This window comes from Pleurodeles waltl, chromosome 8, assembly GCF_031143425.1.
Source record: "Pleurodeles waltl isolate 20211129_DDA chromosome 8, aPleWal1.hap1.20221129, whole genome shotgun sequence".
Taxonomy (NCBI): Eukaryota; Metazoa; Chordata; class Amphibia; order Caudata; family Salamandridae; genus Pleurodeles; species Pleurodeles waltl.
In genome coordinates this window covers 1,201,664,387-1,201,684,307 of record NC_090447.1, presented here as the reverse complement: position 1 = coordinate 1,201,684,307, position 19,921 = coordinate 1,201,664,387, and the positions used below count along the sequence as shown (strand labels likewise).

The 19,921-nt window shown below is 42.8% G+C and overlaps 1 protein-coding gene across 2 annotated transcripts in view; it reads right to left on the bottom strand.

Moving 5' to 3' along the window:
* STOML3 (stomatin like 3) overlaps window positions 1–19,921 on the bottom strand; it is a 129,898-nt gene that overhangs the window by 89,741 nt on the left and 20,236 nt on the right. For both annotated transcript variants that reach the window (XM_069205488.1, XM_069205489.1), the window contains exon 2: window positions 12,975–13,064. In XM_069205488.1, the coding sequence (XP_069061589.1) occupies window positions 12,975–13,026 (52 nt within the window). In that variant the 5' untranslated portion in view covers window positions 13,027–13,064. The remainder of the gene's footprint in view (window positions 1–12,974; window positions 13,065–19,921) is intronic.

The following is a 19,921-nucleotide window of genomic DNA, read 5'->3' as shown; positions in this document are numbered from 1 at the left end:
TCATTGTTCCTCTTCTGCTAGTTTCTCACCTTTATTCTGCCACTTTCTGCTCGTTTATGACCTTTATTCTGCCTCTTGCTGCTCCTTTCAGACCTCTATTCTGCCTCTTTCTGCTAATTTCTCACCTTTATTCGGTCTCTTTCTGCTCATTGCTGAACTTTATTCTGCCACTTTCTGCTCGTTTCCCACCTTTATTCTGCCTCTTTCTGCTAATTTCTTACCTATATTTTGTGTCTTTCTGATCGCAGCTGAACTTCATTGTTCCTCTTCTGCTAGTTTCTCACCTTCACTCTGCCTCTTTTTGCTCATTTATCACCTTTATCCTACCTCTTTCTGCTCGTTGCTGACCTTTATGCTGTGTCTTTCTGTTTGTTGCTCACCTTTATCTTGTTGCTTTCTGCTTGTTTCTCACCTTTATCTTGCCTTTCTGCTAATTTCTGACCTTAATTCTGCCTCTCTCTGCTCCATTCGGGACTCAAGGCCCCCGCAGCACCAACCGGCTCCCCGCCTCCTGCAGGATCCCTCACTGCTATTGCACACAGGGAGCTGCTAAACACACAGCTCCCTGTGTGTAAGAGCAATAGTTTCATCTCTTCGGAAAGAGATGAAACCTGTGCATCCAGTGGGTGAGAGCACTTTGACAGCTCTTGCCCGCTAGAAAAAGAGTGTTTGCTCTGACTTGGTGGGAACTGTCAAAGCTCCCACCAAGTCAGAACAAAGAGCTATGTCACAAGGTGGGCTCCCCAAGACATAGCAGGAACCAGTCGTAGGGGGTGGCGGTCCCCAGGGACATTATTGACTCCAGAAGGAGGGCCATGTGTGCCTCCCTCCTTTGTTGTTTGCCGGCTGGCCCCAAGGAGGTGGTGGTCCCTGGGGCCATATATGGCCCAGGAGGGAGTTCATGCAACCCCCCTTCCACTTTGAAAGTTATTTTGGTCCCAGGGTGGTGTCCATTTCCACAAAGTCCACCCACTACTTTCAACTTAGCCTGAGGGAGAGGTGGTGGTCCCTGTGGGGGGGGGGGGGGGGGGAAGAGGCACAACCTCCCCCATTTCTTTCTGTATACCCCATAGGGGTGGTTGTCCCTGGGGCTCAGGGGTTTCACGTGCCCCTCATAAAATGTTTTGTTTTAAAACCCCAAGAAGGTGATGGTCTCCAGGGTGTGGGGATGGGAGGGCACACACGCCCCCTGTCATGCAAATATAAGCCCCAAGGAGGTGGTGGTCCCCAGGGCAGAAAAATGCCCTAGGAGGGGGGCCCCATGTGCCCTCCTCATTGAAGTTTAAAATATCTGCACATGCCCCCCGGACCTGACCCACTGGGGGCTATAGTATAAACAAGTGCGGGAGACTGCTCTTTTTTCCCCATTGTTTGAGAATTTGCTGCAAATTGTTTTTTCTTTTAGAAATGCTTTTTTTGCCCTGCCAGGGTCTCTCTGTGACCCCAAGAACAAGGCTTGGGGGTCAGGGTATTCGTACCCTGCTCCCTTTCTTATTTTCACTTTTTATGTGGGACTTGGCTGAAGCAGAGGCCCAACATGGCTGCCAATACTTCCTGATTGAAGTGTTGGCAGCCAATCAGAGCTCTGCAGATCTCTGCACTAGCTTGATATACATACACACAATTGGTAACGCAACCTATTGTTATTGCAGATAGACGGAGTCGAACATTGCCCTCAGGTCCTTATCAGAGGAGTGATATACAGCTAAATATTTCCACTCCTTGAGAGCAGAAACGTTGGTTTGCAGACATTAAGCTCTGCTTTCACAGTGTAGCCATGCTAAATACACACTTTGAATAGGTTGTGTTAAGGGTTTCGCAACAGACATTTCAATGGCATTGACACAGCAATGAATGTTTCATGTCAGGAGGTCAAGCGTTGATATTTATGTAAGGTATTTATCTAAACACAATTCTATAACCTCAAACAAATAGAATTTTCTGTGTCCCATCAGGTCTGAACATGTATTCTTTATTTTTTATGAATGTGTAATATAGTCAAGGAAAGCCTGCTGTAGCCGTGAACAATGCACCAAGCTACTGGCACTGAGAGAGTTATAACAGAAGGGGGGTGTTGTGTAACAAAGTCACGTGGGACTTCATGTTGCTTGGGAATTTCCTAGGTTACGCAATACACAGCAAAGTCATTCAGTGACCTACTCCCTCATGCTGTAAAGCATAAATTCACAAAATATGTTCACATATTGGATTCCAGCTTTATAAGAAAAGGTATATGTAGACTGATCAAAACATACGGCCTGATTCCCAAAGGTAAACACACTGGTTTAAGTCTATTATTTTTGTTGGTATTCACACACTATGAGTTTAATTTTACTAGGAGTAATTTTATGACTTTGGAGACTCCACAGTCATAGCAGAGAACTCTGAACATAAAAAGATAGGACAGGGCTATCTTTTTTTAGCGGACTCTCCGTAGTCATAAATTTACTATTAGCAAATTATAACTCATAGTTGGTTAAACCTACTCAACAGTGAAAGTTTTTCCCTTGTGAATTAGGCCCTGTAAATCTACCAATAATATTTTCCTATAATGGAAAGGAAAACCTCAATTTGTTTCAATTGATGTGTAAATATTTTATTCCTCCCGTTTCTGGGAAAGTCGAGCTTACTGTTTAGGTGTTAAAGGACATTAAATCACAACCTTCAACTAGAACTAGTGAAGCAATTGCCTCACATTGGTGCGGATTATAAGTCCCCCCCCCCACCCTTTTTAGTATTTTACTTCTTATAATATAATTTAATTTACAGGCCCTGGGAACATATAGCACCACAAACTAAGGATGTATAAGTAAACTAAATATGCCAATTTGGAATATGACAATTTTAACATGTTTAAAGGGAGGGCAGAAGCACTTTACCCCTGAATAGCAGGGATAAAGTGCTGCAGAGTCCTATGCCGAACAAGAAACTTTTCAGTAAAAGAAAGCAACTATCTGAGTAAATTCCACGCAAAAGATGGTTATTTCCAACAGTTATACTTCTATCTTTTTTGGTGCAAGTGACTTATCACACCTGCACTGTGTAATCTACCTTAATGAAGGGTGACTTTATAAAAACAAATCTTTATATTCTACTTCATTGTTGGAAATTGAGCCTCTAGTTGGGAGTGGTTTTCACACTATCTAAATAGGGACCCTCACTCTATTCATGGTAAGGGAGCCACACAGATAAGGTAACCTCTGCTTACCCCCTTTGTTAGCTTGGCACGAGCAGTCTGGCTAATCTCAGAGGCAATGTGTGAAGTATTTGTACACACACACTCACATTAACACAGTGAAAACACCAACAAAGTGCTTCACACCAGTTTAGAAAAATAGTCAATATTTATCTGAATGAATTAAGACCAAAATGACTGAATTCCAACATAAACAAGAAAAGATACACATTTTCAAAGATTAAATCTTAGTAAAATGCTTAGAAACACAATAGCTCCAACTGGGGCTATCATGACGTCTTGACAGAGTTGTTCCTAACAGTCTAACATCACCCGCAAGGGAGTGCAGACTGGTCACAGAGTGGCACGGACCCCAGGTATAGTAACTTGGAAAACTATGAGGAAACAAAGAGGTTGCATAAAGGTGGGAAGGTGAGGCGTCGCTGGAGCTGGAGTGACGGTGATTCCTTACTGGCACAGGGAAGGTGAGCTGTTGGTTCCTTACTGCTAGGCAGGGGAGGTGGGGCATTGGTTCCTTATGGTTGCAGGGCAGGTGATGGGGTGTCAGTTCCTTACAACCTGGCGGGGTCAGTGAATCCAGCAGGTGAAGATGCAAGGCGTCAACTTTGCAGTGGTGCGATCCCACCACGGGGCCACAGGTGCTGTGATGGTGTCAGAGTCGGGGATAAGGCACTCGGGACTCACGCTGTGGCGGAACTTTGGAGGCGCTGCATCAGGCCTGTGTTGTAGGTCGCGGTCGTTGCACTTAGCGGGGACCACGGCTCTGGTGCAGGCAGTGGCATGCAGTTGAAGAGCGGTGCCAGAGTCGATGTGCTTAGTTTCTTCTTGGTTAAACCACAGCTCACTTCCAAGGGTCCAGGAAATTGATTTATCACCACTTGGCAAGTGAGGACTCTCAGCAAGAGAGCCCATGTGCTGGAAGATGAAGGCTTTGATGTCCCTGAGACTTCTAAACAGGAGGCAAGCTTAGTTCAAGCCCTTGGTGACCCTTGGAAAGCAGGATGTAGAAAGTAAAGTCCAGTCCTTTCACTCCCAGGACAGAAGCAGTAAGCAGCAGGCCAGCATAACAAAGCAACAGGCAGACTGGCAGTCCTTCCTACAGCATCCAGCTCTTCTTCCTGGCAGAATTTTCTCAGTCCAGAATTGTTCTGACTATTTGGGTTCAGAGGTCCAGTATTTATACCTATTTCTATCTTTGAAGTAGGCAAACTTCAAAGAGAAGTCTTTCTAGTGCAGACGACCCTGCCCTGGCTCCAGACACTCCAGGGTGTTGGAGACTGCATTGTGTGTGGACAGACACAGCCCTATTCAGGTGCAAGTGTCAGCTCCTCCCACCACTCTAGCTGAGGAAGACCCATCAGCCTGGTGATGGGCCACCAGGATATGCAGGGCACACCTCAGCTCAACTGTCATCCTGACCCAGACGTGCATTCAGCAGAAGCATAGAATTTTTAAGCAAGAAAATGCCCACTTTCTGAAAGTGGCTTTTTCAAACCTACAATTCAAAAACCAACTTCACAGAAAGATGTATTTTTGAATTGTGAGTTCAGCGAGCCCAACCCCCATATTCTATCTGTTACCAATGGGAAATTACACTTAAAAGATATTTCAAGGAAATCCCCATGTTAACCTATGGGAGAGATAGGCCTTGCAATAGTGAAAACCAGAATTAGCAGTATTTCGCTATCAGGACATGCAAAACACACCAGAACATGCCCTACCTTTTAAATACACCACACTGTGCCCATGGGGCTGCCTTGGGCCTACCTTAGGGGTGACTTACACGCTGTAAAAGGTAGTAAAAGGGAAGGTTTGGGCCTGGCAAGTCGGTGCACTTGCCAGGTCGACATGGCAGTTTAAAACTCCAGACATTGTAATGGCAGGCTTGAGACATGTTTCCAGGACTACTCATGTGGGCGGCACAATCAGTGCTGCAGCCCCACTAGTAGCATTTGATTTACAGGCCCTGGACACACCTGGTGCACTAGGGACTTACTTGTAAATCAAATATGCCAATCATGGGGGAACCAATCATCAATACATCTTAGACAGAGAGCATATGCACTTTAGCACTGGTTATCAGTGGTAAAGTGCCCAGAAATCCTAAAGCCAACAAGAAAAGTCAGAAAGAATAAGAGAAAGAAGGCAAAAGTTTGGGGATAACCCTCCAAAAAGGACCAGGTCCAGCATTCATTAGCTGACTAGACTGTAAGATGCCCTTACCCAGGACAATCCCGGGCTAACTGATGTAATTATGTTGCTCTCCGAGCTCACAAGCTATTGAGCAGTGAGTTTAATTGTGGACTAGTGATATTTGTACTAGGCAATTTAGACAGATGTGTGATATCCTTGTCCCGTTTCTCTTTAATACAGATTGACACTCCTGTTACTTCAACCACATGTAGGGCATGACACTGAAACTGATAACCAATGACAATCCATGCAAATTAATCATATTAACCCTACACTTTGTTTGGGATTTACAAAAATAAGCAAACCAGACACAATTTATAGTATTTAAACAGCAACTGTTAATACCCTTTCTGAGTGAATTAGATAGGACATAATAAACGTGTACTGTTTATTTTATATTGAATCACACAATCGTTGCCTTAGTTACATCAAGGGCATGATACTTTAATGAGAAATTGGACCCAATGACAAACCGTGGAAACTAGTGAAAGTACTGCACTTTATATGAGATTCAACTTACTATAATATAAATAAATCACAAAGAGATGTGATGTACAGGGCTTATGTTCTTTATATAGATTGGGGCCCCCGGGGCTTTTTTCTCCTTTTCTCAAAATGTGATTCAAGAACGAGAATACTGTGTTTGATGAGCATATTGCAAACTGCGTATATTATGTAGGTAATCAAAAGGGCTGACCCCTGGGTTGCTGTGGCATTATATAGTAATGCAAAATTTGTATTTGTAAATTTGTATTTGTAAAGCGCATTCCGGCCGTGGCATCGAAGTGCTATGCAGAGAGTAGTGCAAGTAAGTGCGAAGAGAGACAGGGGAGAAAAACAGACTTGCTGGGAAGACATTTATAATTTGACGGAAAAGAGCCAAGTTTTTAACAGCTTCCAGAAAGGCACAAAAGTGTCCTTCTATATATTGCTTATTGCCCACAATAATACTAAAACCATAATACGCAAACATCTGCAACAAATTTTAAATTACACCTATTAAATTCACATACTACATATCTGCTACGAGGGTTGTCCAACATCAGCACTGTACAGTCACAAAAACAAACACCACCAAACGAACAGGCATTGAATAAACGAAGAGATCTGTCACACATTACTGAACAGTTTTAAAGGACTTTAATATAGTGCATTCACTGCAGGTTCCAAATACCCATGCAATTCAGCCACTTTTCTACATCTCACATAGACACTCAGATATAGGATAATAAGAATGCACATCCCAACAGATCTCTCCCTTTCTCACTCCCTCCAACAATGCCAGCTGAGGACCACAGCTATTTATAAAATCTCAGACTGGACAACTCAGTGCAATAGCTAGCTAACTATATCATATGAAATACCATAAAGGGACCTGCAGAGCTGTTCAAACCTAACAGCATACTGAAAACCATAAAACAGTTAATCTCTCTCTTACACTTCGTTTTCCAACACACTGTTACGTGTTGCCTATCAAAACACAATACCCGTGCCTCAGTGATCATCACACATGACATGGAAACATTTCCTAAACAGGATTAAAACAAAAACAAAATCCTTCCAATCACACACTCTACATAGTGCATCATGCTACTCATGCAGGCAAGAAATTCAGTGCCCCATGTAGGTGTAGTAAGCGCTATATAAACGTTGGCCCTAGTTTAAAGGTGTAGATAAACACTTCAACAAATCTTAGGTATTTATGGACAATGTCTTTTATTTCATACAATTAAAACTGGTTTTAAGTTTTATTCTCCAGAATCCGATTAGGGTATACACACATTTTCATACTGAATGACTATTCGGATGGATTCCTTTATTTGCATATAATCATAGTGAATAAAAAGTGTGTCATCACTTCAAGATAATATTTGTGAGAATCATTTACATGAATGTATGATACTACTAACTGCAAGAGATGTGTAAGCCTCTCAATATAGTAAGCTTCACTGTGTTCTTTGAGTGGCACTATGCATTGATGTATTCATCTGTTATGGTTGGATTGTCTAACTATGAATTTAGAATGAGTCGTTGGATACAGAATACTAATGCTGCCAAAACAAAGTACAAATTGGGACTATCAGGAATACCCCGTATTAGGTGATGCCTTGTGCACACACTTGGATGGCAAATGATTGTTTTGAGCACAGATTTTGGTGTCATTTTGCAGCTTTTAGCAAATGGTTTGGCTCTACTTTCATCCCTCTCTTAGTTAAAATACATTGGTGCTGAGAATTTAAGTTACAAGGACAGACTCTTATGGTATGATTGCAAATATTTTCTAGCTTTGATGAAGGGGTAGCAACACGGCACCGGATGAAACACGTAGTATGGTTTGAGTCAATGGAACAATAAAGGAAAAAATACTGTGAATTAATACAAGAAGGATTTGTTGTAGCTTTGGTGTGCTTATAGGACTGGTTATCTGTAAAATTGAAGAGCATGGTGTGGCTGTTCCCTCTTCTTGTGCAAGCACACAAGAAAAATTCTTTGAACTAGTATTGAAAGACTGTGGAAACATGAGTGCATCAACCCAACTCTAGCCACCAAAATACTTGTCTCTGATCTGATGCTGAGACAGAGTTTGCTCAGCAAGAAGGTGGTTTTAGAAATCAGATTCAAGACATTATTTTTTATTTTCATCAGACTCCATCTCCTTCTAACCACACTCAGATCTTTAACTGTTCACACACAACAAATGCTGTCATTAGGTTCAGCCTAATGGACCTGTGTTCCATGAATAAAGGACTAGTATACTTTATCAGAAGGGGCATTAGAATTTGGAAGGCAAGTCACAAGCTGGTTCATCATCTGAAGAGTTGGCTTTCAAGGTTCTCCTTCATATGTTCCTGTACTATCCTACTATACCTTGCAGGCAGTGACTGTGTATTATGTGTCCAGCCATACTAACCGCCTGATTTAGATACTGGAGGACTGGTTACTCCAGCACAAATGAGACGGAAATCCCATCTGCTGTATTATGAGCTCCATACGCTATTATAGGATCGTAATACGGCGGATGGGATATCCATCATGTTTGTGATGGAATAACCCCCTCTGCCAAAATCTAAATCAGGCCTTAAGTCTTGAATTAGCTGCAGGTACACTTCAGTTGTCCGCTTGAGTATACTACTGAACATTGTTAATTGGCATATGTAGGAAGGATAACTTAATGCTTGTCAGTTTGTTTTGTGTTGTGTTTCTGTAGGTTGTTGCAATGGGACAATGAAGCAGCAACAGATGTACATTTAACTCAACACCTTCCTCCTCTCTACTCCATGCTTGCTACTGCCTCAATGACTTAACCATTGCCCTCTCACACTTTATATTACATTTTAGAATTGCTGTGTTTTGGACCCTGGTGGCTCATTACTCTTACATCACTTGCCCGCCATATTTCAGGCATCTTGCTTGCGGTGCCTGTTGTCTATTACTTCCCGCTCTGTCTACGCTGGGTTAACTTTTAGACTCCTGAACTAGGTGCCCTGTTGACCACTACTTCCAACTCTCTTGGAACCCCAAGAGCATATATTTGGGCTGCGTTCCTTGGTGCTCTTGTAACTTGCAACACCACTCTCCCTCTAACACCCCTGTACATATTTGGCCCCTAGGTGACCCAGTACTTTTTCCATTCTGCCACCCACCCTGACACACTTTGAGTCAACAAATATAGGGTTCTGGTGCCCCTCTTTTTTCCGGCTCATGCCACATTTCTTAGTCAGTGGAGAACATTATAGTGATGTGTTGCTTGGGCTCTAGGCGTAACCACCGAAACAGCTGAGCTGAGGGAGGTGTTAGGGTGGAGTTGGGTGAGTGGCTAGTTGTTGGTGAACCAAGTCGAAGTGACTCAATGCTCACTTCCAAGCACACGTTCTTGAGTTACCGTATACATGGACAGCAGCCAGGTTACAGAGCCCTTTGTAATGCATGCTTGAGCTGAGAAACCCCACAAAAAACAGCAAATAAAATCTATCCCTTACCCTAGTCTAATGGGGGTCCTTGCTGCTGGTCAGAGAAGGGGACGGTGTCCTTTGTAGCTACACACTAATCACAGAAAAATAGGTTAAAATATCAGAATCAATTTCATTACTCATATGGGGCACAGCTTCAGTGCTCCAACAGTATCAGTTATAAGAATTTGGAGAAATTCTAGTTGAAAAGAAAGAGTTACTCAAACTCACTAATCACGTACCCATGTCACCATCTTGACACCAACTCACCAGTCTTTTGTAATCATTAGATCTTGTAAACTCAAATCATCAGCATATATATAAGAATAGATTTTGTTCTATCAAGGCGTATGTGGATACTGAGACAGACATGTCAAATTGCCATAGTAGCATTTAAAAAAAAAGAATAATAATAAGATTGGCCGCTATAATGGTGCCAAGTATGAAGTTATGGTTCATTCATCAGTAGCCACACACTGTATATGTGAAAAATCAGATGCCCACACACAACAACTCACGACATCTGATCTATTTAAAGCATTTTTAGCAAAAGGTGGTCGACCATGTGCAAACTTCAGGCTCATCCTAACATTCATGCAATATGTGCTTGTAAGCTTAAAACCACACACACAGGAACTTCCGATGTCAGGTCCGCTCATGGAAAATATGCCCACATGCTTGAAACCATACACATAGAAACATCCGACATCTGGTCTGCTTGAGGCGCTTAGTACAGATGGACAAATCAAGCCCCGCAGGAGCCGTACACACTTCATCAAAAGGTACACCGTTCTTCCACACCAAACAGGACCTGCTCCCAGTCGCTGGTATGGTGGAAGGGAGCAAGTCTGACATATTTGAAGACCCCAGTAAGTCATTGGAATCAAAGCTACGGCGTAACGTGACGACGCTCAAGGCACATCATTGCCAATCGACATGCAGGAGAATCATGGGAATTGAAGTACCGCAGCGAGGAGTGTGTTTTTTGTAAACCGTAAAAGTCTAACGGGGTCGTGATTTATTGTATATTTATTACATATAGTATGCATACATCTTTGCAAAACATTTAAGGGTCGATTATGTGATGATGATAAATACCGTTGTTACATACCATGACTTAGTTATATTTTAATGGAAAAATAAAACCTTATTCAGTCAGCAGAAACCAACAGGGATGTGATTTTTTAAATAATCTTTAACATTTTTAATTTATACATCACTAGGACAATATTGGTGGTTGATTATCTAATGGTTGTAAATCCCTTTTATGCAAGATACAATTTAACGATATTTGAAAGGGAAGATATATCCTTATTCAGTTGGAAACAACACCAAAGTGAGTAAAATGAGAGCGGCCCCACCGAGTGATTCAATGGCCCTTCTCAATGTAGTGGTTGGTGGACCTAGTTGAGTCCCATCTGCATCTTATTGTACTCCTATGTTTACACATACAAGTACCTACTCATCTCATTATCATTACAATGTACAAAAGACTGCACAGGAATTTAATCATATATATTATGTTCTTACTGTTGCAATTAGTTAGACTTTTCAGTTTCCATGTGGTCTTCAAGCCGAGATTCAATTCTTATATCTTCTTTGTGAAGGGACAGATACTACACTTCCTACAAGGAGAATGGCCCACTGATGGTGGTAGATCCCACAGTGTCATTTTATTGGTCTTTTTCACTATTTGTTTTGGGCATCTATGCACAATTATATCCTTAATACTTCTCGCTCTCTTAAAGGAATGTATGAGTCTTGCTAAGGGAAAGCCACCTGACTCAAGGATTCTCCAGTTCTTTTTAATAATTTTCTAAAGATCGTTAGATAGAGGGCTAAAAGTGGCAACACAAATCAGCTTATCTGTTTATGCCTTCCTAAAAGTTGCATTTTCAACATCAACGCATAAAAGTGTTCACTTTTAAACTCAAGACTAAACCCACTGACATTGTCAATTACTGTCTTTTGAATGGTTCAAGTCTGTGAAACCAATAATGCTGCAATTATGTGGTCAGAGACTGGACTGGACCAAGTTATGAGCGTTTATCTCAGAACTCATATTATTGCTCAGTATACTTCACATCGACACACTTACACATATCTTCAAAACTAATCCTTCAGATTTTTTCATTATTGTATTCATTTACTTCAGAGCTCATTCATAGTGCATGGTTCTGTATTACATCTGTCCCCTATGTCCCCTTTGCATTTCGGATCTTAGTTGGTCCTTCATCAGGGGATTTATTTCCCCTCACGAGGTAAACAGGATAGGTTTTACGGCATGTCCAGGACTAAAAAGGATGGCATCCAGCCATTAACTAAAGTAATAACCCAGTTATCTAGCTTACATGGCTCAATTTCAAGAGGAGGAGAGGTACATGAACAGGTAGAGTAGTGAGATAATGTGAAGTGTGGAGTAAGTTAAACAGGACTTGCAGTTATGCTCAAAGTACTGGTTGCAAGCTGTGGCAAGGAGGCTTTGATTAGTAGCAATGACAAACGAAATGGCAATCCACAAATTTCCATGGTGTTTAAGACAAAATTAGGCAGATTAGTGAGATTATGTTATACAGAATATGGGCATCAAGCAGATGAGTCTTTTACCAATGATGATTAATAAGCCTCTTTGCCTGAGCAGGCGGCTAACACAAAAATCTCTATAACACTTAAGAAGGGAAGGGGAAAGAAGTTCAATGTAGGAGGGAAACATTGCTTATATCCTTAATACGTCTCGCTCTCAAAGGAATGCATGTGTCTTGCTAAGGGTAAGGCACATTGACTCAAGGATTCTCCAGTTTTTTAAAATAATTTTCTGAAGCTCGTGAGATAGAGGGCTGAAGGTGGTAACACAAATCAGCATATCTGTTTCTGCCTTCTTAAAAGTTGTTAGTCGTTGTTCTTTATGATTTTTCAGGGCCCTCTGGTTGGACAGCCACATAAGAGCCTGTAGGGAATGGCAGTATTATTCATGATCGCTTTTGAGGGGGAAACAAAAAGGTTGTTGCTAAGGAATGACCGCACTTTGATCTTGAGAATTTCTGTGAGAATGAGTTATGCTATTTAACTCCATGTTTCTGGTCGCTTTGAAGCGGATTCATCAATATTTTCCAGTAATGCATATCTCCCAATTTGAGGAATGACTCTCTCAGGTGAATATAGTAAGCAATAAAGACAGTCTAGTAGTCCTGGAGGTCAGGAGGAAGTATATAGCTTTAGGCCAGTGCATATATCTAGTGAGGCCTAAAACACAGGCAGAGTGATCTGGAGGAAGGCGTATTGTGAAACATTATAGGTTGGCAGAAGATAAACAAACATCCAATTGGTTTGAATTTTTTTTTGTCTTAGATACAATGATAACCTCAGAGACATGGATAGAGGATGTCCTCTAAAGTCATGGTCTAATATCTATCCAGCTGACTGAGTTCTAGTCTTTGCCATTTTAACACAACCCTGCTGCTGGGAAATTGGCTTCTTCGCCCTGTGCACTATTTCTCTTGTGAGTTAAAATTAGGAGTACTTAACAGAGGTTAGCAACAGCAGAATAAACCACTATATTCACAACTGGACCCCACCTTTATGTTTTCTAAGGGAATCAAGTATGATGCTGTTAGAAGTCATTAATTTGCACTTACCAATTAATTGTTGTTCACTCTGTTTGACTTCTTTAACATGTCCAGATTCCATTGGATCAGCTTAAGGTATGATAAGACAAGAAAGCCCTCCTGAAAGCAAATAGAGAATAGAAACTTGATGACCAACATCAGAATTCCCTAGGCTTTCAAGAGGATGCTATTGTTTTGCCACAACTAACATTTAACAGAACACATTACAAAAAACATCTCTACGTATAGATTCAACATTGCACAGATGCCCAGTATAGTCATCTATTAGAGTGCACCCAACAACACTTGCCAACACAAAATGTCACAATCATCCTACATAGTAAGTTGGGGGAACATCTTATATACACATGCAGCACAAATATACCATAGAGGTTATTTCGACTCAAATGCAATACCCACTAAAACAGGCCATGCAGAAACATAGCACAACAGGGTGTGTGTCTAGATAGGTAATGGTACAGGTGTTATATGGCAGAATAACATATGATGCCCTGTATTTTAGTGTAGATGGTAGTGTAGAGTGCATAGTGTACATGGTGCTGAAAGTACAGGAGGTGCTGTAGGGAATAGTGTTGCTATACATGGTTGTATAGGCACTAATATAAAATGAAGGTAGTGATTCTGGATGCGGGTGTAAGGAACAGTTGTAGATATGGAAATGTGCAGTATATGAGTGGAGTATGCTTAGCTGCAACAAGTCCCCCTCTGACCCTCATCTCTGAAATATACAAAGTCCAAATCCGCGCCGCGGCCCTATATGGAGCGGAACTTTGGGGATCTCACAGACAAATGGACACTCTTCAAGTCAAAGAAAATAATTTCCTTAGACACATATCCAGACTAAGGAAGGGTACGCCGATGCTCCCCCTAAGACTGGACCTGGGTCTAAATAGTATTAAAGACACAGCACACTTAAGACCACTTCTGTACTGGGTCAGACTATGGAAAACGGATGAACTCGAACCTTTCAGGTTAGCAGTTAAAGAATTATTGCCACCTTGCTATGGATGGGAAAAAGTACGATGGCTAAGGGAGATGAAAGCGGCCTGGGTTTAACTGAATTCATCCCATTTTTGGGAAAATCCCGAGATGATTCCTGGTAACGCTAAACGCCTGATCAAAGACCGTTATTGGGAAAAGATCCATGAGGAATCTCTCGGCTCAAATGGGTTAGGTCGGCTGACAGCAGAGTTCCTGCTGGTTAAGCACGAACCTCTGCCTGAAAGCTTCCTGGATCTCCCTATACCAGCCCGTGCTCGCTCTTTATTACTTCAGTTCAGATATGGAACATTGGCAGTCAACAGCTTCACGGCCTGCTGGTCGACCAATAGTTCCTTATCTGACAAATGCACAAACTGTCATCTATGCAAGGAAACTTCTGAGCATGTTCTATTTTTCTGTCCTTTGTACAAATGCCCCCGAGGGAAGTGGATTACCCCTCTGTGCAAAACACTGTCAATACAAAACCGTAACAGTGCATATAGAATATGTAAATATGATACTTCCATGCTGATAGTGAGTTCTGTTTCTAAATATTTGGCAGCAGCATGGAAAATCCGCAGTAGGATCACTACAGATCTTAATCCACCGGTTGAAGTACAGTCTAGAAGTTAGCGAACTAGCACCCTGTTATATTAAGTCTGGGATTTTAAATAAAACTATTAGTGCGACCTATCGAGGACAAAAGACTGTATCCCCGAGCATGCTGTCTAATGGGTTACCCCAACAGAAGTGACCTATAGCTCCTCAGCATATATAATTTTACAAATGGTAAGATGCAATTTATTGGATCAACTTATTCAATAGAACTGATTAACTTAGGGCATCATTTTCCACGGGTTGATTTTTAACTTTTGCTAACAGAAGCTATCGTATGTAGTTTTTATGTCTTATTTTTATTGTATAAACCCGTTTTAAAATGGTTTTTATGCTTTTAACAACTGATCAGTATCATTTTAGCATTTAGCGTCTTGCATAGGGTAAGATCCAGAGACTATTTTGAGAGTCTTGTCTTAACTATTTATGAAACCTTTTATGTAATTTTATGAACTTTTTTCCTGTATTAATTGCCAATGTCCTTTTTATATATATTTTTTTTTTTTTAGTATGCAACGGTTTATGGCTTCTACCTTTTTGTATGTATGATTACTTTTAACTTCTCAAATGGTCCAAATCTGGACCGAATAAACTATTGATTGATTGATATGCTTAGCTGTATAGGTGTTAGTGTAGGTTGTAGTGCAGATGTTTAAAAAATTGCGATTGAATTATATTTCAAATTATTGTGTAGGATGTTGACAGATTAAGTAAGGTGCCAATATGGTGTGGGTTGTGTAATGTGCAGGTGGTGACATAGGTGGTACAAATGGCACATGGAGGATATATTTAGGTAGGATTATTGTGGAGACTGTAGGAGCTATACAGTATAAGTAGTGGTGTAGGTGGTGATGCATTGAGTAGTGGATGACTGGTGCAGGTTGTGTAAAGTGTAGGTTTTGGTACAGGATGAGAAGGTTAGGTGGCAGTGCAGGTGGTAGAGTATGATATTGTGGGTTCACACTGTAAGGAGTACCTCACTGTCTGAGAGGTACTGCACAGGTGATTCTGTATAACGTATGTGGCTGCAGGGTGTAGATGGTGGAATGGGGTGATGTGTGGTTTGAGGTGCATGATGTAGTTGTGGAGAGGGTTGGTTGTGTATTTAGTGTAGTGTGTAGGTTGTGGTGTAGTGCATAAACAGTTGATAGTATAAGTGTGAGGTATTGATTTAGGGTATAGTTAGTGTGTGGGTATAAAACTATCTACTGTGTAGAAGGTTGTATAGGGTAAATGTGGATGAAGAGTGATGGTGTGGATATAGGTTGTAGTGAAAACATACAGTGTTATGTTATTTGTATTTGTAAAACGCAATATCAACAGGGAGGCTATCCTAGCACTGAACTGGTATGTGTGCCTAGCCCTACCTATGGTAGTTTGGTTAATTGAAAATTCAGGTTTTCAGCTTCTTGTGAAATTCAAGAAGAGAGAAGGCTCTGATGTGGAGTGAAAGGCTGTTCCATGCTTCAGGAGCAATGCAAGAGAATGCCTGTCCTATTGATCTGGATCTGTGTATGCATGGAATGTGTGTGAGTAAGAGCAGAGGTGTCTGGATGATTGGTTGAAAGGAAATGCAACTGTAAAGGCAGTGGAGGCTAACTTGTGTTTTGCCTTGAATGTGTGGGGAGTTGTGTGGGAGGCCGAGGATGAGTCTGGCTGCTGAGTTCTGAATGGTTTGTAGTCTTGTAGTGAGTTGCTTGGCGATCCTGCTAATAGGGTGTCCCTGTACTTCAACTTGCTGGTGACTAGGGCATGAGTGACAAATTTTCTAGAGTTGCTTAGGACCCATTTGAACATCTCCCTCCATCTTCAGGATGTGGAAGCAGGATGCAGTGATGGCATTAACTTTTTGAGACATGTTAAGTTTGCTGCCAATGTTTATTCTGAGGTTACTGGGATGGGTGCGGGTCTTGTCGGAGATGAGTTTGAGAGAGTTGGCTTTCATCCTGTTAGTGACATCGGTCATGCAGGTGGAGAACATGCTTCTTTTGCTGGAGTCCTATCTGACAGAGATAGTGTGAGTTTTGAGTCTTCTGCATAGGAGAGCATGCTTATGTTTTGTGCACGGATGACGTTGGCCAGAGGGTGCATGTATCCACTGAAAAGGGTGTGGCAGAGTGATGAACCTTGAGGCACTCTACAGATGAGTTGACGAGCTTCTGAGGAGTAAGGTTCCAGGCTGACAGCTTGTGTTCCATTCTTTAAGAAGGAGCAGCTCTAGTGGACAGCAGGTCCTTTGATGCTAATCTCATGCAGGCACCTGATGAGGATGGGGTGTAAAACTGTTTTAAATGCTGCAGAGAAGTCCAGGAGGATGAGGGCTGCCATGTTTCCTTTGACAAGGATCATGCGGATCTTGTCTGTGGTGGAAATGAGTACTGCTTTTGTACTGTGGTTGAGCCTGAATCCAGACAGTGTGGCATCAATGAGCTATTTGGTGAGGCATCGATTGATTAGTTTCTCTGAGACTTTTGCCTGGTAGGGGAAGAGAGAGATGGATCTGTAGTTGGAAAGTGTGGCTGGCTCAACAGACGGTTTCTTGAAAAGAGGCATGACAATGACTTGTTTCAGGTTTGCAGGAATGTGGCTGAGTCGAAGGAGGCACTGTGGACCTACTTAATGCATGCCGGAGAACAACCACACTAGTAGGCACCTGGGCATGTAGCTGACAAAGTGACACCACCGCTGCCTGGGTTTTCCCACCAAGGTTTTCCTGCTCACCATTCTACCTGCCAACAGATTCCTCTCTCACCGCTGTACCTACTTATTGCAAGCCACACTGACCACGCAGCAGACGTACAGAGCGGGCATGCCAAAGATGCACCAAAGGCAAGCCTGTCTGCGCCAGGTGGCACCCAGTTCCATGACCCCTGGCCCTCCCACATCCACAGATACACACATTCCAAGCTCTACACCCCTGACCCCAGATGCCACAACAAACACTGACACCACACTGACCCATGCTCCTTGGTAGGACTTTTCATCTACACCCACTGCCACTTCATCTGCCCGACACACACCAGCCCACCAACAAGCCCCACCCTGAACACACCACAGATACCACCTGAACAAAAACACCAACTCACAAGTGCCCTTCTAAACACAGGCTCACTAAGCAAACATACCACCAAGGTTTGGTACCTCATTGCCACCCTCACACTAGTCACCCTCTTTCCCAGAGAGACCTGGCTCAACCCCTCTTCCGTGCCCAACATTGCCACAGCACTACTAGAAAGATCCAAGATCATCCACTGCGACCGCATCAACAAGCCTGGCTGATGGACCACCCTCATACAGAAGGAATCCATCCAAGGCACCACCACAAATTACATGACCTCAGCCATGGGGTACCACAGCCATGGGGCAGGCAACAAAGGATCCATCAGGGGCACTTCAACTACCATCCTCCATGACCACAGCCAGCCTTCTGCAACGTGCAACATGGACTCATCGTAGACTTCTTCGCCCCCCCCTTGCTACATTTTCCTTGGCAACCTCAACTTCCATCTCGACAATCACAATGACCTCAACACTACCAACCTCCTCGACAGCATGAACAACTTTGGAGTCACCCAGCTCATCCACGACCCTAGCCACACAACAGGCCACACTCTAGATGCCATCTTCCCCTGCAGCATCTGCATCAGATAAAGCCACACCACGGAACTCACCTGGACCAACAACTCCATCGTCCACTTCAACATGACCAGATGACAGACCTCTGCCCCCAGTTTGCCCAACACCCCCCCACAGTTGGAGCAAAGTCTCAAAGGACACATATATATACACCTCAACATCACCCATACCATCTCCTCAACAACCTAGACCAGAATGTCAGACACTTCAATAATTGGATGGCCAACTGTGCCAACAGTGTTGCTCCCATCAGCAACAACACTCACAGAAGGTTCACCAAGCTGGCTAGCTGGTACACTGAAGACCTCAGAACTGCTAAATGACACTGTAAACAGCTAGAAAGGAGATGGCACACCAGCAAGGACATGACCAAAAAGACCACCTTCAAGACATCCCTCAACCTCTACCACACATTTGAGAGAATCGAAGAAAAAGGCCTTAACCTCACACATCAAATCAATCTCCAGTAACAGCAAAGAACTTTTCAGCATTGGCAAAGAGTTCTCAAACACCTTAGCTGCAACAAGCAGCATTACCCCTTCATGGGAACTTTGCAAGTACCTAGCAAACTTCTTCCATGGCAAGATCGCCAACATCTACAGAAACCTCAAACCACAGCCCAAGGCCGCCGACTTCTTCAAGCTAAACAATGGATCTGCTACCACCACAGACATCTGACTAACTGAATGGAGCCAGCTCGTCCCAAAGGACACCGCCTCTATCAGGAACTCGTCCACTTAGGGGCCCCAACCAACGCATGCCTTCACACATCTTCAACGTAGGCGAAGACAGAAAAAGCCATGTACTCACCACTTTGTTCAACACCTCAATTGCCACAGTCACCTTCCCTTAAGACTGGAAACATGCAGAATCAAAGCCTTTCTAAAGAAACCATCCGCAGACCCCAGCGAATTCAACTACCACCAACTGATATCCCTGCTCGCGTTCCCGGCCAAAGTATTAGAAAAAGTCATCAACCAACAACTCTCCTCCCATTTGAAATGGAACCTCCTCTTCGACTTGTCCCATTCCCAATTCTACAGCAACCACAGCACCGAGACAGCCTTCATTGTGGCTACCAGTGATATCCAAGCCCTAATCGACCAAGGAGAGACTGCGTCTCCAATCCTCCTAAACCTTTCTGCAGCCTTCAATATGGTCTTGCACCACACAATCATCACAAGGCTTCACAACATAGGCATCCAAGGAGCCGCTCTCAAATGGTTTGCCTCTTTCCTCATCAAAAGAATGCAAAAAGTATGCCTTCCCCCCTTCACCACAGAACTATAGGAAATCATATGTGGAGTAACTGAAGGATCCTCGTTCAACCCCACACCCTTCAACACTTATATGACACCTCTGGCCAGCATTATCAAAATCCACTCACTTAACATCATATCCTATGTCAATGACACACAAATCATTCTGTCTCCATCCAAAGACAACACCAAGACCAACTTCCACAACTGCATGACAGACATCACCAACTGGATGAAGGACAGCTGCCGGATGCTCAACATGGGCAAGACAGACCTACTGATCTTCGGAAACAAAAGCTCCTCATGGGACGCATCTTGGTGGCTGTCAGAATTAGACCTACTCCTATCGCCACTGACCACGCTAGGAACGTAGGCATCATTCTGGACAACAAGCTAACCATGATGACTGTGGTCAACTCTGTTTCCTCCTTGTGCTTCTGTACCCTCTGCATGCTTTGTACAATA